The sequence below is a fragment of the Haemaphysalis longicornis genome, unplaced genomic scaffold (assembly GCF_048455015.1).
Source record: "Haemaphysalis longicornis isolate Haplotype H1 unplaced genomic scaffold, Haemaphysalis longicornis Haplotype H1 scaffold_4, whole genome shotgun sequence".
In the NCBI taxonomy this organism is placed as follows: domain Eukaryota; kingdom Metazoa; phylum Arthropoda; class Arachnida; order Ixodida; family Ixodidae; genus Haemaphysalis; species Haemaphysalis longicornis.
Window position 1 is genome coordinate 168,753,803 of NW_027526361.1, and position 23,504 is coordinate 168,777,306.

At 48.9% G+C, this 23,504-nt stretch overlaps 1 protein-coding gene across 1 annotated transcript in view; it reads right to left on the bottom strand.

Annotated features, from left to right (window-relative positions):
• Positions 1-3,142: 3,142 nt before the first annotated feature.
• Positions 3,143-23,504, bottom strand: part of LOC144180664 (uncharacterized) — a 47,697-nt gene continuing 27,335 nt past the window's right edge. Inside the window, exons 3-4 of the mRNA XM_077708967.1 lie at positions 11,406-11,508; positions 3,143-3,408 (exon numbers count right to left, since the gene is read on the bottom strand). Of these exons, the coding sequence (XP_077565093.1) occupies positions 3,330-3,408; positions 11,406-11,508 (182 nt within the window). The 3' untranslated portion in view covers positions 3,143-3,329. The remainder of the gene's footprint in view (positions 3,409-11,405; positions 11,509-23,504) is intronic.

Sequence of the window (23,504 nt, forward strand, 5' to 3'; positions counted from 1 at the left end):
AGGCCTTTTCCATTCCCTGGGAGAGAGAGAAAGGGAGCGAGAATACATTTTTTTATTCGTCGAGAAGGGGCTGATGATATGGCCTCGCCCCGTGAAAGAGTGCGGCATTCTTCGACTTGCACTCGTTGTCCTGCTTGGGTCACCAGGTTGATCTGGGTATTCAGGTATGGGCTAACCAGGGAAGCCCTCTGTGATGCTGGTTGTTTTGTAGATTACGTGGTTAGGGTTTGTAAGGCGAAAGACCGTGAGGAAGGTTTGGCGACAGACAAAAGTTTATGTATTTAAAGGACAAATAACTGACAATATACATAAATGAACAGCAATCTAATCTAGCACAAAGAGTGAATTTATAACGAAACAAAGTTCGCACCACAAAATAGTTCGCGCTCAAGTGTGGGAGTCGCTAACGTCGGTAAGCTGGGTCGGTGGACTGGGCTCGATGTGGTGGTCATTGTGGTTGAGCGGTGTGCTAGCGCGGGGCACTAATCAGTAGCGATGCTGCAGGTGGTTGGGAAGAGCTTGTTGCTTGAAAAAATCCAGATCCTTTCCGGCGCTGTTACTCGAAGTGGCTCGAAGAGACCTGGCGTAGCTGGGCGCGAAGATCTCCTGGGCGTTCACACCCAGCAGAAAACGTCCAGGAGAAAGACACGGCTCAGAGCAGAGGTTCCCCGAATGTTAACGTCCGGCAGGTCGTTCCCGAACCTGGTTCTTCCAGCTCTCGTGCCACGACCGTCTGGCTCCCTCGTCCTCCTCGCTTTCTTTCCCTCGCGATCTTTTTTCGGCACCGCGCGCCAACTTCTTCATCATCACTTCTATTCGCCGACCCCTGTCCGGTGAGCAGCGCCGCCTCACACCCTCCGCTGCCAGAAGGTGGGGTTGAGAAGTGGGGACAAATCTGTAGTGCATGTGAATTCCCATATTATGTGGCAGAGGGTTCTAGGCTAGGGAGAGTAAGTGGAAGGTTGTTGAGTGGGGAAGATGAGATGGATGCGGGTGGGATGTGCGCAGGTATTAGTCTGGGGCCGCCGCCAACTTGTAGCGTCCTCTCGGGAGAGGCGCCAGTGCGACCGTGGGAGGCTGCGGCTAATTTGCCGGAAATGGGAGAGAATCTCTTCGGTGGTTGGAGTTCACCTTGAGGGGACGGGTTAGAAGTTGCCCACGGTGGGCAAGGGCTCCGTGTATGAAACTGCGAGCTGGGGCGTGAGCCGCTTCATTTCCGGGTATCGCGGCGTGTCCAGGATTACAAAAGATGCGGATGTTAGGGGTCATCGAGCAGTTATACTGCGAAGCAGTACACGTCTTCCCGCTAAGTGTTCTATCGCGACCGCCGGCGGCAACAGGAAACTCCCGCGAGCAAATATAAGCAATTACTGGTACCACCAGGAATCGAACCTGGACCCGAATAGAGTAACGGATCAACTGCCGTCGTCTTACCGACTCTGATACGCCCTCTTCTTTTTTTATTGCCCGCCTGGCCACAAAACAAAACGCATTGTACAGTACAAAGATTAGTAGCTCCAGCCACCAGTCGGTTGAAGAGGTGGCTTAAAACACGTTCAAATGCGCTAGCACATCCAGCTAACACATTCAGGTTCTTGCGGCCAAGCGCTGGGTGAATCGGGGTGCTGAGTCGAGCCTTTTCTGTTGTTTAAAGAGTGAGGTATGGGGTTGCGTAATTAATGCGGTTAAAAAGGAAAAATTGCACTATTCGGAGGGTACCTTTATCTTGAAGAGATCGCTGCTGGTGGGAGATGCGTTCTAGAAGGTGCATTAGTTGTGACAGGGTTTTATGTAGCGGGAAGATTCTGCACAGTCCAGAGCCATTTATTTGGTATTGTGACACCCAACACTCCCAGGTGCAGGTTGTTGGGGACTGGCTGCCCTGCGATAGTCACCTGACTTGGTACAGCATTAGTGTGAGGTGTTGATATCACTTTCTAGCCATTTTCACTTTGTGAGGGGTGCAATTTCAAAAATCCCGCTCACCCTTTTACATGAGCGTTAGGAGGGAATGCAAAAATTGTTTTTCGCATTTGTGCGGATAACATTTGTAAGCAAAACCAAGTAAGTATTTGAACGTGCTGAGTACTTGACAAATACGTAAAAACACAAAAGTTACCAAAAACACAAACTAGACCTGTTATTGGTTGGTTAGTGCAAATCCCATAGATCCGCTTCTAGCCTCTCGTAGCGGTTAAATATACGAGCAAAAACCTGTAGGCGTGCGGTGTAATAACAATCTCTCTGAAAATAAATTACTTACATTTTTACTTTCCCAGGTCCGCAATCTTGAAAAGATCCTGCCATGCTGTGCTCCTCTCGCGCGCTGAAAATGTACTCTCAAAAGTTTGAGGGTAGGTGTTGATAACACCTGTTGGGTCTTTTCACTCTGTTACGGGTTCAAAATCTAGTTATCCCTTGTAGCAGCGTCGTAGGGTTAACTCTTTCCAATTGTTGTGCATTTGCATGAGCAACATTTATGAGAAGAGCCAATTCGATATGTCAGTCGGTGGAACATACATAAAAGTCTGTAAAAACCCACAATTTACTTCTAAATGCAGATTCGCACAATAGGGTTTGGTGGGGATGAAGCCTCCACACTACTTTTTAGACATTTTTACGTGCTACGTATTACAGCAAAGACCCTTTCGATACCTGACAAAAAATTTCTGGAAAAACAATTTCCCCTTTTCTGCACTGAGGGCTGGAATTTCCGAAAAGCCATCCTCAGTGAGCCATCACAGGAGTATGCTTCCTAACGCTTAAATGTTTCGTCAAGCAGTTTTGGTTGGGCGTTGATGAGCCAGTCAGTCAGTCGGCCAGCCAGTCGGTAGGTCGGTTGGTCAGTCAGTCAGTCAGTCAGTCAGTCATGCGAATATTTCTCTTCTAGGTGAATAAAAACATGCCTCTCTCTCTCTCTCTCTCTCTCTCTCTCTAGATTCAGAATACAACAAATGTTGAATGTTTTTTAGCCGCAGCCTATATTAATGTTTTTTTGCAGTTTTATTGGGTTTTGCTTCTCCGCTTCCTGCGAAACAAATACCATCGAACCATCATACGTGAGTCACCTTTATATCCATCAGCTATGCCACCAGGAAATACAATACCTAATTTCAAGCGTCAACATTTTATTTCCTTTGCTTTCTGCGTTTGAGGCATCTGCACAGCTATTTAGACCACGCGCCACTGGTCGGCCTGTACTAGAATTGCCAAGTTCGTGTTCTTGTTTTTTTTTTGTCTTTTTTCAAGCGGCTAAATGCCGTCGCATCTTGATAACGCACACGAGATGTCCAACGGAGCCATCTTGAAACGCGTGCCCGATGGCTGTCTTACCAGCCACTGTAGAATTGAGAGTCGGGGCTTTGGTCAGGGGGACGCCTTTTTCCCGACTTGTTTCGCTTTGCAAACCTGCATGGCAAGAAAAAAGAAAAAGAGGAAATTCTTTAAGTAGGTCCAAGAGTACAATCACGTGTAATTTTGAGCTTGCTTCTTCAGATTATTGACGGATATGTGGTTAGAGTTAAATGCTAGAGAAAAGTAATATCAAGAAACAAACAACGGACGAATGCGCGCCCATTAATTATACACACACCCAAAACAGTAGCAAGAAAGTCAACCAACTAGTCCAGATTCTTTAGAGAAACCCACAAGAATTTAAAACCCTGTGTCGAACTGTGTGTTTCTGTTGCAGAGGCCTAAAAAGTATTTTTTTAAAATGTCTTGCCTTCCCACTTTCCCACTTGACTTTCCCATTTGTCTTTCCCATTAGACTACCCACTTTCATTAGCGCAGACGAGAGGCGTGGACAACCAAAACACGTGTACAGTGTCATTTCTAATGCTACAGAGGTGACAGAGAGGTGATGTGACATGTCCCATCTAACAAAGAACCATTGGTTGTAGGCTATTGCGAGGTGCAGGAAATATATAACACTCAGTTCATTGAAATAAACCGCGGGCGAAAACTGTACATCCGGATAAACTGTACATTGAGAGTCACCGGCCTAGATAGAGTGGGCGTACTTTGCGCCCGGATTGCGGCAGTTCTGCAATTGTATGCGCCACCCGAGAGTGCTAACTAATCCTTCGGCGTCCTCCTTAGATAAAGTGGGTTGACGTGTTGAGCTCGTGGAATGGCCCTCGCTCCTGGGTCTGTGAGATATGACGTCGACTGTGATGCCACAGGGTCGGGCAACAATATGTCCTTTTCGCAGTGCCTTTGTATTTAGTATGTTGATTTGGGTAATCAGCAGGCCTCGATGAATTCCTGGCCTTAGAAGTGCTTGTAATGCAGAAGAAGTCCAGGGCTTTGGAGGGCAGTCTCTGATAATCTGGAGCGGCGCTCGCACTGCTGCCAGCTCGCTTCTTGAAGCCGATGTCTTGTGGCTCAGCTTCGGCCTCGTAGAGGCCCCGCACACCGCAGATGGCACCCATACACCTACGACTGAAAATTTTGAGGTAACTGACCATCAGCATAGACGTAGGTATACCTGCCATAGCAGTGCTCAACGGGATAGTAAGTCAGGACCGGTGCAGGCATTGTTCACTTTACGCAAATTCCTGGAACTGATGTTGTTATCCAGAACGTACAAAGTCTTCCTAACGCGAACGTCATCCTAATCCATAAGAAAGGTGACATGAAGGACTTGAAAAATTACAGGCCAATCAGCTTACTGTGAGTCGTCTACAAGTTATTTACAAAGGTAATCGCTAACACAATTTCTGCCACCTTAGATTTCAGTCAACCTATTGAACAAGCAGGGTTTTGTAAAGGCAATTCAACAATGAACCGTATTCATACGACCAATGAGGAAAGAGAGAAGTGCGCGGAGTATACTGAACCCCTATATGTCGCCTTCAAAGACTATAAGAAAATATTTGGCTCGGTCGAAACCTCAGCAGTCATTAAGGCATTACGGAACTAGGGGGTAGACGAGCATTATGCAAGAATACTAGAGGATATTTAGAGTGGGTCCACAGCTTCCATCATCCTACTTAAGGAGAGCAGTAAAATACCTGTAAGGAAGGACGTAAGACAAGGCGACACAATCTCTCCAATGCTTTCACAGCATGTATACAAGAAGTATTCAGAACATCGGATTGGGAACAGGTGAGAGTAAGGGTTTATGGAGAATACCTCAGTAACGCCAGATTTCCGGAACACGCTTCCTTGCTAAACAACTCGGGGACGAATTGCAAATCATGCTTACAGCACTAGAAAACAGAGTAGAACCGGGGCCGTAAAATTAATATACAGGAAATTAAAGTAATGCTCAATAACCTCGGGACAGCACAGTGGTTTGAGATAGGTGGCGAGGTTGTGAAAGTGGTAAGGGAATATATCTACATAGGCCAGGTTCTGACCCGAGATTCCAACCATGAGCCAGAAATAATTCGAAGTATGAGGATGGGCTGGAATGCATTCGGCAGGTATTCTTAGATAGTGAATGGCAGCCTACTATTGTCCCTGAAGAAGAAAGTGTATGAGAGCTGCATGTTACTTGTAGTCACGGGCGGGGTAGAAACTTGGAGGTTCGATAAGAGGGTTACACTGAAATTGAAGACAACTCATCGAGCAATGGAACGGAAGATGATAACTGTAACGTTAAGGGACAAGAAGTTAGCGGGGTGGGTCAGGGAACAAACGCGTGTTAAGGACATATTAGTAGAAATTAAGAAGTAGAAGTGGACGTGGGCAGGGAAATGCTAAGGCAAGATGCGAAGGCAAGATAACCGGTGGTCATTAAGGGTAACAGATTGAATACCTAGGGAAGGCAAGCGTGGCACGGGCGGCAGAAAGTTAGATGGGTAAATCAGATCAGGAAGTTTGCGGGGATAAATTGGTCGTACTTAGCACAGGACCGGGATAATTGGAGATTAATAGGCCTTGCAGTGGGCATAGATAGGCAGGTGATGATGTACAAAATAGCCACGGTGGTAACACAGGTGTGATGCGTCGTCAATAGTATGACGGTAGAAATTCCCTCGCATAATTAGTAGCGCTTTCGGCCAATGGGCAAGGAGCCGCTAACATGTCGGATGCTAATTAGGATATTTTTTTTCCTTAATAGCACAGAGGCCTAAAGCATCTCACTTCTACCATACTAGTCATTGAAGTGCACTTAGTGAGTTCCAGACCAACACGCAGTTATTGCGCCTATAGTGTGTCTAGTTGTTTACGTTGCTCTTGCAAAATGCAGCGAGGGCACACTAGTTCTAGCGGAGAGTGCTGAACGGAATGACTGCATTTATTTGAGAAAGGAGGCCAACAGGCCCTGTTGTGGGATATGGTAATAAGGTTAGGGGCAGGTGGTTCATATTTAAAGGTTTTCCCCAGCCCTTCGAGCATTCACGTGAAAGCACGTTACAGCTGGTTACCCTTCTACATATATCTGCCTCATCTCTTCGAAGGATAAAAATGGGTTCGAGTGCATTCGGCAGGCATCCTCAAATAATGAATGGCATCCTACCATTATCCCTGAAGAAGAAAGTGTATGACAGCTGAATCTTACCAGTATTCACCTATGGGGCACAAACTTGGTGGTTCGTTAACAGGGTTCAAGTGAAATTAAGGACGACTCGTTGAGCAATGAAACGGCAGATGATAGGTGCAACATTAAGGGACAAGAAGAGAACTGAGGGGGTCAGGGAATAAACACGTGTGAGAGACATATTAGTAGATATTAAGGAAAACAAATGGACGCGGGCAGTGTTGGGAATGGGCGATCGTAGCGCTGTCACCGTTGTTAGGAATCAGCCATCCCGATGATGTAACCACTGTTGCGACTGGGCCCCCTCACCGCAGCCTCCACTGTTGTGACTGGCCATCCGAGCGCAGTCACGGGTGTAGCGACGTCGCCTTGCTCTGGCCGCTATCGACGCAGCGCAGAGCAGAACGATGGAGTTTGCGAGCCGATGAAAAGTAGAAGCAACATTTATATACATTATGTACAAGTCTAACAAAACCATAACATGGCTCGCACAAAGGCGACCGCACGTCTCCACTCGGGTCGCCACAAAATGCCATGCTCGCTGTGCTTCCAGGCGGATTTTATACCCCCAGGTATCCGTTGCAGTCGTGAGAAGTTTTAATCGCTACAATCAGGATCCTCGCCAGCCGAGGTTTAAAATCCGCCGAATTCTGGCGACGCGGTTGTGTCAGCCGAGCCGCCCTGACGGGGAAAGGAAAAACGACGCCCTGGCCGTCTCAGCGGAGCCGTCTCAAGGCATGTAGCGGCATGTAGGTTGCCGGCCGTTCACCCGATGCTTGATTCGGCCGAGCCGCCACGAAGGGAAAAGGAGAAGCGACTCTGCGACGATGCAAATTTGGGCCTGTCGGCCACAGGCGGTTTGGTTGACGCGGCAATAGGCCCCGCTGTCGGCGCATCGCCCCGTGCAACACATTTGGGCCGTTCGCTCTGGCACAACAGCAGGGCATGTAATGCGAAGGCAATATAACCGTTGGTCATTAAGGGTAAAAGAGTGGCTCCATAGAGAAGGGAAGCGTGGCAGGGGGCGGCAGAAAGTTACATTGGCAGATGAGATCAAGAAGTTGGCGGGGATAAATTGGTCGCAGTTAGCACAGGAGCGGGATAATTGTAGAATAATTGGGAGAGGCCTTTGCCCTGCAGTGGGCGTAGGTAGACTGGTGGTGATGATGATTATCATATCTGGTTACGCCTGTTGGGGTACCACACGTTAGCTTGTACTGGCGAAGAAACTCTGACAGGGTGACCATCCGGGTATCAATATGGAGACGTTTAGGAGCTTCAAAGGGTGCACCTCAGGGGTCATCTAGAGAGGGGGTGGGTTGAAGATATCCAGCCATTTATTTCGGTCGTGGCCCGCTGTTGCTTTGGTTTTTCTTGTCAGGTAGCGAGGATACCAACCAAAAGCGCGTTGCCTTGTAAAGTCGTAGCCTTAAAGCAACCCTTAAACCGCAAGCAGCGCCTGAAATTATCCGTAGCGAGTGCACGAAAGGCTGCAGTTTGTCTTCCAGGCACCGAATTGGTTGGGTCCGCGACTTTGAAGTGTGAAAGACAATTCCAAAGAATTGATGGTATAGCACGTGTGGAACGGTGCAGCATGCTGTGTTCAGGGAATATCAAGACATATCGCGTCTTGTGAATGCCATGGCGGTGCATTTTTCAGGCAAAAGACCAGCGTCACGTATCGTACCAATTTCTGGATCGCCAGAATAGAGAGTTGTGAGTGAGCTAGACCATTGTGACGTCCACCGCACTGCCCATTGTGTCACGAACGAATGTCGGGGTTCCAGCAAAGAATCACCACCAGTCGTGCCTAACTCGATAAGTCTAGTAGGCGATGACCCCTCAGGGCGGTTTTGCTTAATTCCCCAAGCAAGTTGGTGAGCATTAAAGCCGCGTGTTTGAACATGTGGCAGCTGGATGGCTGTGAGTTCGGCATCACCGGCATCGCCATTCCTTCGTTGCTAGGTTCCAGAACACTGTCACAGTCCTCTTGATGCTCTTGTTTAGAGCCGTTGGTATGGGTCGTGGCAGTTCCATGCTTAACAGTTGGTGACAGGCCCTTTATGAGTCCGCGTATTTCATGTGCTTCGTTTTCTCAACGTATACTTCGCGGGGCTGGAGGTGAGGGGGATGGCTGAGGCGATGACTCCGAGTTCAGCCCAAATGATTTTCATAGGGGGATGCTTTACTCGTGTTCCAATTTTCTTTCAGGTCGACATACACTATACTTGCTCCTGTGTCCGTTACTGATGCATCTCAGTATACGGGGTTGTTGAATTGGTTCGGAGCGGCTCGCTTATCCAGATGTTTGACATGAATGCTCCTTCTGACTTTGTTACGTTGACAATGCATGTGTCTTGGTATGACTGGCCGTGTGTGGCTTGAGAGGTTCAGTCTGTCAGCGAAGCATCTCTTGCAATGGGACTGTCACTTGGAGTCTGAGGTGCAGGTTGTACCTGTGTACATTTACTATTTCCTCCGGCGTATTGTGCATTTCTGTCTCAAGAAGTCACTTGGTGCTGGCATTCATCGGAATGAATAGCGCAATCTTCTTCGCCTTCCTAATAAGAGCGCCGATGCTTTCTTCCTGCGTTTTGGGGAAGATGGTGTCTGGTACTTGGTACCTTATTCTTGAAATTAAGAATGAATCCTGTAGTCGTAGGAGGTATTGTTCCTTGAGACCATTTTTTCTATTCGTGATTCTGCGCAACATGTCCAAGAAAAGTTGTACATGGCCTCCCCCATCGCTTTTGCAAGACATTTAGAGGTTTCCGTATTTCATGGCAAAGGGTGGTGGCTGCCGTCTTGGGTTATGTACGAGAAGAAGCTCCGGCTTTTCTGGTCTGCTCTGTAGTCTAATTCATTCTATTGCCTCCCTGATGTTATATACTGGCTGCTGTAACGTTGCCTGTATGTCACATGACGAGCCTGTTTTAACCCGCATGCGTATATCATGTGTGGGACATTTCTTATAATCCGAATGGCTTTATGTGTCTTGAAGATAGCAAGGTTGAAGATTGTCGGTGAAAGTACGGAGGCTTGTGGGGTTTCCTTCTGTGGCTGTTGCAATCGCTTTGAACTAATTTTTTCAAGGTGTAATGGGTACTTTATGCCCTCTAGAAAACTTCTGTCATAATTCTACATGCGCTGCCTACAACCGGAAAGGGTGTTAACTTTCAAGTGCTATCTACTGCCCTTGATTCCTTGGACGCTTGCGATGGAGATGCGTTTCCGCAAGTACGTACATTACTGCGGATAGTAGCGTCGCTTTCAGTCGGCGTTGCGTCAGAGCAACGCACTTTCTCAAGGTCACGGCACTTGAATTCGTTGCTGCGGTCGACGATTACTGAGGAGCATCTTATGAATGGAGCCCTCTCGAACATTCCCCAGGATATTCACGTTGACACATCCCGCGCCATAGAACCATTCGCAAGAACAAGGGGCCTAAGGACGGATTTTTTTTGTCAAGCTTTCATTGCGGCTTTACAGCAGGGGAGGGGACGTGATATGTCACATCAACATCGTAAGAGGCTACGAAACGAGCAGGATGCGCACGTTTTCTTTACTGTTTCTACTTTTGAATATGTTGTAGCTGGAACAATTTTTTTGATATAAACCCAATTCTCCTCCTGCCCTAAAATTCAATATTTCCATGTTTCACAGGTCCGTTATGATGTTTCTTACCGAAAAACAAAAACATGTCCTCCTCTACAGAAGTATACATGTTTATATATGGACAAGCATGCAAATGTTTCTTGTTTCTTGTATATAAAAAGTCTTAAGCCACTCTGATAAATGGGAGACTACTACCAGTAAGTTAAAGAAAAATGGGTCGCGAGATTGTACTTATGTTTGTGCTGGCCGTGCTCATTTATTCCTATCGCCAGTGCTGTTTACCATAATGTAACGAGGAGAAAAAATAATGGTTCAAATAAATTGTTTCGGCATGGCGCATTCATTTATTCCAAATTATCCCACCAATTTGTTTGTCAAAAAAAGCAAGATTCCGGGAAAGAAGGCAAATGGTGTTGGAACACTTGACAAAGGGCTATCCTCTCTCCAAAAAACAATGAAAAAAATGGCAGAAACATGAACTACAATGCTAAAAAAACACAAAACAATGTAAAGGAATCCGAAACTCTGAATATACTAGCGTTGAAATCGTAAAAGCAACTAAGAGTGTAGGGACAAACCTGGCCTTTATTAAAAATAAAAGAAACGGTACAAGTCAGTAACCATTTCAATACCATTCATGAACTGGTTTGTTTTCATATGCTAGCATTTATTGAGCGCATTTTTTCAAATTTGTGATTTCATATGTTTGCGTTGGCTAAAGAACGAATGGTGGTGTGTGCTTTTAAGGTGTACGGTACTGCGAATACTAAATTCTTAAAACCAGAATTGGTGCGAGCTTTAGCACACTGAAATTCTGGACACAAAATAATAAACATCCCGTGTTGTGTCAAGTATTGCTTTTCAAATTCTTCTTCGCTAGTTTTTATTGGATCGGCTAATTTTATTGTGTACATGTGTTAAATGTTGAAATAAAATTTAGGCTTTTATAAAATTGTTTACTGAAACTAAAAGCTGCATTGCAAGCTTTCTGTATTCATTTCTGAGGAGTGAACGTTTCTCAAATAAAATAGCATAGTTTTAGTGGACAATGCGTTTTGTTTTCTTTGTTACTGAAATTAGCCTGCCTCCAAACCGATCCCTGGGACCACTACTGGTGGCAGAGTGACATATCTTTTTATTTTGTGTTTACAAATCACAGTCGATGTGCGCGTGATACAGAACAGGCACAGTCACGAAAAGCTGAAGGGCTATTTTCGTTCGTTCGTGAACATGGTCACTGAACAATCCTCAATTAGGTAGACCTCCACATGCTAGCCTGGTAGATCACAATAGCGCTTACAGTTTGCAGGCCGGGCCTGAGCAGGGCAGGATTGACATCTCTCTGAGTTCATCCTCGGCGACATCGCCTCGGTCCTTAAGTTCCAAAGCACTGTCCCTGATACCTGGAAAAAGAGGAAAAAGAACAGACAGAGAGTTAAAAATTCTCAAAGCAGATAATAAAATCCCCCACGTGAAGAGCACAATTCACGAATTTTCTGGTTTTGTCTTCAGCCGCTGCATACTCCACAGCGGAGAGTACATCGAGCCGGAAAAGGTGATGTTCGGCACTTTCCGAACGTACTACCCAAATTTTTGTCAGCGATTCGGGATGTGAGTCACAATCTGCAAACACAGTGGAGTAATAGAAAGCAAAAAAATTCGGCATGTGCAATATTGTTACATGGCAGGATTACTTCAGAGTTCAGAACAAAGCCCTTTTGGTGGACTGAACACTCCCGTTCCATGCTCTCCGGTAACTGTTCTTCTGCACGAACGGAACTCTTCTACACGAAGCTGAACTTATATATTCTACAGGCGAGCCGGTCGCACATGAATATGCAGTTTGCAGCTCCGGGGTAGCGGCGTCGCCGAAGAGCACAGTCGAAGATCCGAACGCGAAAATACGGATCGCATTTGCGCTAGTGTTGAGTTATATGGGCTTCATGGACCTTACTGAGTGTATTACACTCCAGAAACTAACAAAACAGAGCCACATTCATTGCGGCACAAATGTTGTCGGTGCGCAGTTTTCGCTTTTCGGTCGATTCCCCACGACACGTCAGGCGACCGGTTTTGCTGGCGTATTCGGTCGGTGAGTCAGTCACACTATGGTGACTTTCCATCGGCCGACGTTTTTGTGTCGCCGTCGTCGTGGTGTAACATCGCGGTCTGGCCGATTGTTTGGCGACTCGTCGGTGTCGCCGTTGTGTCGGCCTAGGGTGTGTGATACGACCAAGCGCCCAAAAAACTGCGGTAAGTGGAGTTCACGTTGACCTCGCTCGAGTCGTTAACGTGGTATGACGTCACAAAGTTTGTTACGCTGGCAATTCACTGACGTCATGCTTAGTGGCGCTAGCGATGGGTCCCGATCTCCAGAACAGCAATTAGGTACTTTTTAGAAGCAAATTAATATATATATATTAAGCGCTTGCTGTACCCAGCACTTCGTGTTGAGGGTCCTTGCATACAGAGAAAGCCTACAGCAGGCTTTTTACAGACTTAAAATTTGGTGGCACAACCGCTCTAATCTAAGCCTTGTGAGACACCCTGAACTCTACTCTGAATATCATCCTAAGTACCTTTTCCGGTAAACATTTACCTTTCTCCCCTCTTGTGTGAACGCCGATGACGATGAAGAGGTGCTTTCCCAACAGCGCTGCTATGTGTGTTTGTTTTCGTAGTAGTAGTAGTATGTGGGTGTTTAGAGTGGAAGGGCAGCAAGGCCAAAGAGCAACAAGATGATATTTAGTGGCCCATCGCTGTAATTTTAGTGTCTAAGATGTGTATGGTATCCTATTACTAAAAGAGCTTAATATATGGGAGTAAGGGGCGTGATATTAAAAACAATTACACCATCTTCCCGGGGGGAACCCTGATGAGGATGCGAAGCATCGTGGCGGTTCCGTGTGGTTTCATTGTGTTGCCGTTATGTTGAGTGATCTGGTTTTTACTAGCGCCAGAGGGAATTCCGCGTCCTGGTCCACACCGGTGGCAAAGGCACGCAAGTGCTGTTGTGTTACGGTGAGTAGGCGGTGGTTCTCGAGGCGCCGAAACTCGTCCATCATGTTCTTGTCGATGTTGTCTCTGTGGTAGAATCGGTAGTCTCCGTCAGCTTTGGTGAGGTAAAGGTTGTTGACATTGGTGCACCGGCTGAGAGCAATGTACACGCCCTCCTCTTCGCAGCTTTGTCTTCTCGTTCTTCTTCTTCTTCGGCGGTTCCCCTACGGGAAGATGGCGACGGTGGTTGAACGCGAACCTATCTCGTGATGGATTCTTTGGTTGGCCAATCCCTAGGGGCATCCTGCCACAATCAGCATCAGAGGCGCTGCGGATGGGGCTGGTTGAGCTGCAAGGCGCATGGCGCTTCCCGCAACAGCTTTCCCACGGGAAATTCAGCATCCCCATCTAAAGTTTTCAGTTCATCGTTTCCGCTGACGTTCAGGTTCGCGTGTCTTCGTTGTATCAGTAGCTTCTTGACGTAGTTTGAATGAGTCAAGGACATAAGGCGCGTTCGTAGCACGTGCTCCTGTCCCGGATTTGTAGCGTAGTGGGAAGAGCACCGCGTACCTCCCTTTGCGCCTAGAAAGTCGTGGGATCGAAACCGGGCGCCGCTAACTATTTCTTTTTTTATAGTGGTATATCGTGGAGCTGTGGGTGTAAGGAGGAGAATTGCGCATGCGCAGTGTGAGTGTAGACGGCGCCGCCATCAACGACGGAGGACCAGGCGAGCCTAAGAAATGCTCCGCATTTAAAATATGAGGATGGTCATAATGGTGGACGAAGGTGACCATGATGGCTGCACAACCATCCGAAGCTCTCTTAATGCTGAGAGATCCGAAAGTTACATGCGGTACGAGATGAAATTTAAAAATCAGCTTCAGCGAGTTGTGATAAAATCCGTTTGTTCGTCACCGCTGGTTCATCTCCTTAAAATAAAGAGGGATGAAGAGGAATTCTGTACTTGTATAAATCTGGGAAGTGTCGCTGTCTCACATCATTTAAGGATTTGCATTCAATTAATATATGTAGTACTGAAAGCCGCTCGGTACATGGCGGCCGTCCTGCTGCAGGACAAGCTGAGCAGCTACCTGCATCTCTTCACGGACGGCTCCGTCAAGCACAGCACGTGCGAGGAGGCGGCTGCGTGCGTGGTGCCTGAGCTGGGAGCCAGCCGGAGCTGCCGCCTGCCCTTCCCCACTTCCTCCACACGGGCGGAGCTGGCAGCGCTGCACCTGGCCGCCGACCTCCTCCTCGAAAAGGGGCCCCATAACCACCCCGGGGCGGTCATCCTCACGGACTCCAGGACTGCCCTGCTGCGGCTGCACGCGGCCGATCAACCCACCAACAGCAGCGGCTACCCGGAGCGCTCCCTTGCAATCAAGCTGCGCACTGTGGCCTCCCGAGGCTGCGACCTGCGGCTCCACTGGCTGCCGGGCCACCGTGGCATCCGGGGCAACGAAGACGCCGACGCCCGCGCCAGGGAGGCCCACCAGGAGGGCACCCCAGTCTCCGAAGACGTCACCGCGTTCGACGAGGCCCGCACTGCCCTGGCCCGCATGGTGCAGACGATGCACCCCGACCCTCGGGTCGTGAGCGGCCTGGCGCCCAGACCGTTGCCCGCACGCATCAGCAGGGACGCCCGCTGCCTGCTTCTCCGCATGCGGCTGAACTGCTGCAATGTGGCGGAGCGTCTGCACCGACACGGCCGCAAGGACTCCCCTACATGTGCGGACTGTTCCGAACAGGAGACGCTCGAGCACCTACTCTGCTTCTGCCCCCACCACGCAGGCCCGAGAGCAGAGCTCCACCGAGCGCTCCAGCGTCGAGGCCTTCCCAGCGCCGACATGGAGGACCTTCTGTTCCCGAAGGGACCTGCGGCAACCCAACGGGAAGTGTTCACTTATCTGCTTCACTTCCTGGAGACGACCGGCCTCACGCAGCGGCTGTAGCCCGGAGTGCAGTGATTGACTGGTGTGCCCGAACTGACAGCGTTCTAGGACTGACAGCTCTCTTTATACCTTTCTCTCTCTCTCTTTCTACTTTATCCTATCACTCCCCCTCTACTTCCCTTCCCCTGCACTGGGTTGTATGCAGGTGAGCTCCCTGCCGAGCTCAAAATATCCCCAGTGAATTTCCTTTCATTTTCCCGTCGCGAACCACAACCAACCACCTGCTGCAGACGGGGGGTAATGAACCAAATAGGAGATATGAATGTGTGCCATATGTGTGGCCTAATCGAAGCCTGCTCATGGATGTTTTATTGAACCTATTTGTTTCTCTGTCATGTATTTGCCTATCTGTGGTGTTATTGTGTGTAGTTTATTGTGTGTTTGTTGATCCCAGTATTTTTGCCAGCGTTCGGGGAGACGTCTTCGTATTACTGGTTTCATGTCCTCGTATCGTACCTGTGAGATTTTGACATCACTGCGCAAGGCGGCCAGCGCAGCATTTTTGTCAGCGACCTCATTTCCCCGTATACCACAATGCCCTGAAATCCAGCATACTATTATCTTCAGCCCTAAAGCATGTGCTGTCGCCATTTTCTGACTGTCTCGGTTAATCACAACATTGCGACTATGTTTTCGTGAGTGAAGTGACCTTACAACGCTCAGAGAGTCTGTGAAAGTAATCGATTGCTGTGTTTTTGTTTGTGTAATGTGCTGTAGTGTTAGAAGAATTCCGTGTGCTTCTGCTGTTAAAATTCCAGAATTTACGTTCATTCTTTTTTCACTGCAAAAGTTAGGGCCATGTACAGCTCATGAAACAGCAGTAGCACTTTTCGAGCCATCTGTGTAGAAAGCATCGTATTGGTGGTACTTGTGCTCTATGTGTAGAAAATGATGTACAATGAGCTCTCTTGGTATATTCCTCTTAACAATTTCTCTAAATGAAAAGTCGCAGGCAAATGATGACACATCCCAGGGTGCAGTAAGATCTATTACACTGGTTTCATAGTGTTCATTGAAGGATAGCCCTAGTTCTTCAGCTTGTCTTCTCACTCGCAAATCAAAAGGCGGAGAAAGTGAAGGACGGTTTGAAAACAGGATCATAGTGGCTGTGTCTTTGATGATAGTGTTACATGGATTATTTATATTTGAAGACGTCTTGAGAGCATACCGTAAGGCCGTCAACATGGGCTGGTACTCCAAACAGCACCGGTCACACTCTACATACAAGCTGTAAGCGGGGCTTGTCCGGAAAGCGCCAGACGCAAGACAAAGCCGGTGGTGTAGAACTGGGTGTAGCATTTTTAAAGCAGTTTTGCTGGATGAGCCATATTCCACGCTTTCATAGTCCATGCGCGACCCAACCAGGCTGGTAAAACGATGCTAGATGCACTCCTTATACGCACCTTAGGACTGATGAGACAGGGCTTTCAGTATGTTTAATGTTTTTAAGCATTTTACTTTAGCTTTCTTTATGTCTGATATAAACGTCAGTCTTTCGTCAACGAGAAGGCACAGAAACTTGTGTTCTTTTGTGACAGCTAACGGTAGTCCACTTAAAGTAAGGTCAGGTTCAAGGCAGAGCCAACGACGTTTTGGGAACAGGATACAGGTAGTTTTCTGTGTGTTTAATTTAAAGCCATTCTCTTCTGTCCATTTAGAGAGTTTATTTAAACCTAGTTGAACCTGCCTTTCACACATTGAGAGGTTGCACGACTTGTAACTAATGTGTACATCGTCAACGTACATGGACCATGATATTAAAGGTGGCAAAAATTTTCTAAACATTTTCATTTTGATAATAAAGAGAGTGCAGCTCAGTGCTCCACCCTGAGGAACACAATTTTCTCGCACAGACACTCTGGAGAGTGCCGCCCCAACCCTCACACGCAATGTCCGTTCTGACAAGTAGTCTTCTATTGTGTAAAGCATATTCCCTGATATACGAATAGATTTGACGTCACGAAGAACGCCGTAGTGCGAAGTAGTGTCGTATGCCTTCTCTTGGTCAAAAAATACAGAGACAATATTGTTTATGTATGAAGGCATCTTTGCATATGACTGAAACGCTACCAGGTGGTCTGTTGTGCATCTACCTGAACAAAATCGTGCCTGAGAGTTATCAAGGATGCTATTATACTCAAGGAAATGCGCCAGTCTTTTATTTTTTTCTCAAATTCCTTAGACAACTGGTGAGGGCAATTGGCCGGTAGCTTGTTGGGAGCGAGGCATTTTTCCCTTCCGTCAGTATAGCCACTACAATTGCCTCTCTCCAAGAGGTAGGGAAGCGTCCTGCTAGCCATATTTTGTTGTAAAGATAAAGGAGTGTTTCGAGGGTGTCTGAGTGAAGATTCTGGATCATGGTGTACGTGAAGCTATCTGGCCCAGGTGAAGAAGGCCAGCATGTGCAGAGAGCAAACATCAGCTCTTGCATGGTGAGTTCAGAGTTTTACCGCTCTTCTGATTGTCTGTTATTCCTAATCGGCTTGCGTTCCACAGATTTCTTGTGTTGGATTAATGTATTTGTGTAATGGGCAGAGCTCGATATGTATTCGAAATGTTATGCAAGTGCATTTTCTTGGTCTAAAAGCACGTCACCAGTAGCACAAACCGAAGGCGTGTTATGAGTTTTCTTTTCTTTGATCTTTCGAATTCTATTCCACAAGTTCCGCGCCTTTGTAAACAAATTTATCGAAGTTAAAAAAGACCGCCACATATCTCTTTTGGTCGGCCAGCGAGTTCGCCTAACCAGTGCCTTAGAATCACTTGAAGGCTATTAAGTTTTCTGCCGTTGGATATCTGCGTAAGACACCCAACGCCTTATTTTGGGCCTTTCTCGCAAGCCCGCAGTCTTTATTCCACCAAGGCCTCCGATGATTACGAGTACCGCCAAAGCTCTGCGGAATGGCGCTTTCGGAAGACTCAAGAATATGCGATGTGAGGAAGCTACAAGATTCATCAATGCCTAAATGGCTGATAGTAGAGAAGGGGACTTTTGATTTTTCCTAAACTTTCCCAAGTCAGCATCACATTCTCTGAACTTTTTATGCGGAATTTAACTGTGGGGACCCAATTCTCGACTTCTTAGGGTGACTGGGAAGTGTTTGCGTCTGTAAGGGTTAGTGTCCACTCCCCATTCAACAAGGGGAAAAAGAATGGAAGAGCCTATAGCCAGATTGATGTGCGAGTAGGTGTGATGTGTTGTACTGTAATATGTAGGCTGTTCTTATTGAATAGGCAGGCTCCAGATGATAAAAAAAAACTTTTCCAGCAAGCGACCTTTTCAGACCCCCAGAGTTTACACTGAGCATTATGTTCGCCTAATAGAAGAAAAGGTTCCGGAAGCTTGCCAATGAGGGATTCCACATGTGAACTTGACAGGTGGTAGTCAGGAGGAACGTATAAGCAGCAGACTAACTAACCTATTAAAAATTATTGCCCGGACAGCCACAGAGTCCAAACTCACACACGATCCCCAGGGTGGTACTCGACGTGTGAGCGTCGAAGATTATAGCGTCCGGCATCCACAAGCTGCTGGTCCCTCATACGAACTCGAGCGAGCTGGCGGGCCTCCTCCGCACGTTGAAGGTATCCTTGGACGTCGGTGTTGAGGTTGTTTTCTACGTGCGGAAGCATGGCGTCAAGCATCGTAGTCGGCCGTCTTCCGTAGACAAGGTCGAACGGCGTCATTTGCGCAGTTTCCTGAGTCGCTGTATTGTACGCAAACGGGACATACGGGAGGACTTCGTCCCAAGTCTTATGCTCAACGTCGACATACATGGACAGCATATCCGCAATCGTCTTGTTCAGATGTTCCACTAGTCCGGTCGTTTGGGGGTGATACGCCATCCTTCTTCGGTGATTTGTGTTGTTGTAGCGTAAGATCCCTTGCATTAGTTCCGTAGTGAAGGCAGTTCCGCGGTCCGTGATTAGGACTTCAGGTGCTACACGTCGCAGCACATCTTGGTTTACAAAGAACTTGGCGACTTCTTCTGCAGTCTACCTAGGAAGAGCGGCGGTCTCCGAAGCGAGTCAAGTAGTCTGTCTCTACCACAATCCACTTGTTCTGTGATCGTGACGTAAGGAGCGGGCCTAGAAGGTCCGTTCCAATCTGTTGACAGGGCCTCGTTTGGAAGGCCATCGGTTGCAGAAGTCCGGTGGGTCTTGTCGGTGGCGTTTTTCGTCGCTGGCAGTCAGGGCAACTCCTAACGCAGTGGGTGACGTCGGATGTAAGGCGGGGCCAGAAGTACTCCGCCTTAATTTTTGAGATAGGGCGAGCTGTGCCGAGATGTCCGGAAGACAGGTCGTCGTGGCACGCTTCCGAAATTTTGTGACGAAGGTCTGCGGGGATGGCAAGTAGATAATTTGTTCTCGTTCCGTGGCTGAAATTCTTCTTCACGAGGACAGAGTTTCTGAGGCTGAATGCTGGTAAGTTCAGCTTTAACCCCCTAGGCACAGCGATATTGCGTCCTTCGAGGTAGTCGATCATGACACGCAAGTCGGGGTCGGCACGCTGCGGGTCGGCTAGGTCGCTCTCCGTAACGACTCCGAAGAACGCGCTGTCTTCATCGGAGTCTTGTGGTGGTGGGTCGACGGGGGCGCGGGATAGGCAGTCGGCGTCGGAGTGTTTCTTGCCGGATTTGTAGACGATTGTAACGTCGAACTCTTGCAGCCGCAAACTCAATCGCCCAAGAGAGCCAGAGGGGTCCTTGAAATTGGTGACCCAACACAGCGCATGGTGGTCTGTCACAACCTTGAACGGTCCACCATACACGTATGGACGAAATTTTGAAATGGCCCATATGATAGCCAGGCACTCTTTTTCGGAGGCAGAGTAGTTTTTCTCCACCTTCGAGAGACCACAGCTTGCAGAGGCTTTTTCCCAACCCCTTGCTGTTGGAGGAATACAGCACCCAAACATATATCGCTGGTGCCCATATGCATTTCCTTTTCGGCGTTTTTGTCGAAATGAGCGAGCACGGGCGTGTTTTGAACGCGTTGTTGTAGCTCGCAGAATGCTTTTTCTTGGACGTTTTAACAGGCGAAAGGGGTGCTATCTTTTGTCAGGCGCGTGAGTGGCTCTGCAATGCGTGCGAAGCTTGCGACGAAGCGCCGGCAGTATGCGCGCAGTCCGAGAAATCTTCGCACGCTCTTTTTATCTTTCGGTCTTGGGAAGTTCGCTATGGCTGATGTTTTCGTCGGCTCAGGCAGGACTCCCGCGGCTTGACGACATGGCCCAAAAACTTGAGTTCCTCGTACGCGAAACGGCACTTTTTGGGCTTCAGCGTTAACCCCGACGTACGAATGGCCTCGAGTACAGACTCCAACCTTGCAAGGTGTTCGTCGAACGTCCGGGAGAATACCACAACGTCGTCGAGGTATACGAGGCAGGAGTGCGACTTCAAACCAGCTAGCACAGTGACCATGACTCTCTGAAACGTTGCTGGCACCGCGCGTAGCCCAAACGGCATCACCTTGAACTCGCATAGGCCGTCCGGGGTTATAAATGCAGTCTTCTCACGATCGCTCTCGTCCACTTCAATTTGCCAGTAGCCTGTCTAAGATCCATCAGTGATAAGTACTTCGCGTGGCAGAGGTGGTCGAGGGCGTCGTCCTGTCGTGGTGATCTTGTTTGTGGTGATCACGTTCTTTTTGGTGATCTTGTTCAATCGCCGGTAGTCAACGCAGAACCTTAGTGTGCCGTCCTTTTTCTATACGAGTACGACCGGCGCAGCCCACGGACTTTTCGATGGCTGTAAATTGTCGTCGCTGAGCATGTCGTCGACTTGAGTCCGGATGGCCTCGCTCTCGGGTGAAGAGACGCGGTACGGGGACTGTCGGGTAGGTCGGGCTCCATCCTCGGTTATTACCCGGTGCTTCGCCAGAGGCGTCTGACGTAACTTTTAGTTCGACGAAAAACACTCGCTGTAGAGACTCAGCCAAGCCAATAGCTTCTTCCTTTCTTGTTGTGGTAGCGCCGCATTCACGTCGAAGGCATGCGGAAGCTTGAAGGTATCTTCCGGTGCGCGTTCGAATTCGGCGACTGCGATCATGTCACTAGCTTCATGCGTTTCTTCGAGGAACGCAATTGGAGAGACCTTGTTTAAATGCTGGTACTCTTTGGTGAAATTTGTGAGCAAAACGTGGGATTTCGGTTGCTTAAACCGCGCAATGCCTCTTGCGACAGACACACCGCGGTCAAGAAGCAGCCTTTGGTCACTCTCCACGATAGCGTCGACGTTGGGAGCAGCACCTTCACAGTAGACGGTGATCATCAAGCTTGCGCGGGGTGGCAGGGTGACATAATCATCGGCGATCCTTACAGCTGCACGGTGTTCGGGGTTCGGTTCCGGCGTCATGAAGTGATCAGAGGAAAAAGGTATAGACTTAGTCTGCAGATCAATTATTGCGCTGTTGTCGCTCAAAAATTCAATTCCGAGAATAAGGTCGCGGGAGCAGTTAGGAAAGATAACGAACGCGACAGGGTACGTTGTGCCGTCTATGGTGACGCGGGATGTGTACGTTCCACTTGGCGTCAAGATGTGGCCTCCTGCTGTGCGTATGTGCGGACCGTCCCATCTGGTCGGCTCCCATGTCTACGAGGGCGACTACGTCAAAGCCGTCGATGGTCACCTTGACGTCGGATGCCGCCTTCTCCGAGTTCCGGGTGCGTCGGCGCGTCAAATCTCTGCTTGTGCGTGTTGATGGTCGTGCACTGTGCGTCGTCGTTGTCGTCGTCTTCTCAGCGGCAGTCTCGCTCGTATCGTGTACGCGTCGCGCCGTGTAACTGTCGTCGTGTTCGGAAGTCTCTTCAGGGTTAGGTCGTGTGGTCGGGATGAGGGCATGTCGTGCATCACTGTCTTTGGCGCGTCCTCGCGTCGTTGGAGGGTTTCCGGCTTTTTCGCCGTAGAGCAACTTCACCTCCAGAAGTTTCTGCTTTTAGTTTCCCTCGTGTGGGCTGGGGGACCTTCCACGTGCAAAATCAGCATTGCTACGACGGTTGGGCGACTGGCATGGGTAGGGCGACGGCGATCGGTTGAAACGGGCTGGTCTACGGCTGGTGTTGGACAGGTACTCTTCGATCTGCGATGGGCGCTGGCCGGGTCGGGGGCGGGGTGCGTCGATAAAGAACCCTCGCAAACCGAGCCTCTTGTAGGGGCAGTGACGGTAGATGTGGTCGGCCTCTCCGCAGTGGTAGCACAGCGGACGATTATAGGGGTTCGCCAGACCTTCGTTTTCCTCGGGTTCTGCTTTTGGGCTGCAGGGTGTCGTGCGGGCGACACTGGACGGCGGTACGGCGAGGCTTCTTGACGACAGGTTGGATCGTGGTGGGGTTGACGAACAGCCGCAGAGTAGGTCATGGCTTGTGGTTCGCGGGGTGCTGACGACGGCTTAGAAGTTCCCAGTGCGTTTTGGACTTCTTCTCGGATTGCGTCGGTCAGGGAAGCCACTTGAGGTTGCGCCGTCGTTGGAAAAAGCTTCCGAAGCTCCTCCCTGACCACTGCTCGGATGGTCTCCCGCAATGTATCGAAGCTTCCAGTTGCGGCACCGATGATGTCCAAGAACAGCGCGTTGATAGGGCGGTCGTACTGCCTCGTTCGAATTTCTAGCGTCTTCTCCAGCATGGCAGCTTCAGACGCGAATTCGGCCACCGTTTTAGGGGGGTTGCGGACAAGGCATGCAAAGAGTTCTTGCTTTACTCCTCTCATCAGAAAACTTAGTTTCGTTTCCTCCGTCATTTCTGGGTCCGCACGGCAAAAAAGTCGCTTCATCTCTTCGACGAAGATCATGACCCCTTCGTTGGGGTGCTGCGTTCGAGTTCCATGCAAAAGCACAGCGCGTTCTTTTCTGACCACGGTAGTGAAGGTCTTAATGAACTCGCTTTTGATGTGAGCCCAGTTGGTGAAGGCGCTCTCGTGGTTCTATAACGAAGTCCGAGCTGAATCTTCACAGTAAAAGAAAACATGCCGGAACGTTTCTGCGTCGTCCCACCTGTTGAATTTCCGGACGCGCTCCAGTTTCTCCAACCATTCTTCTGGGTCTTCTACGGGTGCTCCTCAGAATGATGGCGGATCCCGTGGCTGCTGCAGGACGATTGGTGATGTTGCTTCTTGCACCGTGGTGTTGGTTGGAGCGTTCGTTCTCTTGGGCCATTCTGGCAGAAGACCGAACTCGGGTAGTAATCCTTGCAGTCGGCAGCTTTCCCTGGTTGGACTGGCTTGGGGGCTTCCAAATGTCGCAAAGAGCATAAAGGGTGCGTACCCCGCACCTACACCAGATGTCACGAAGCCAGAGACGACGCGGTTGTCTTGAAGGAAAACACGTTTATTGGAGCGAACTTGTGCTCCCTTAACAGCTCAAAGAATACACAGGCGGCGAAGCAGCAGTCAACAAAGTGACGTGTGCGAGCGAGCTTTGACGTTCGGAATGCCGTGGCGTCTGCTCTGCAGGCT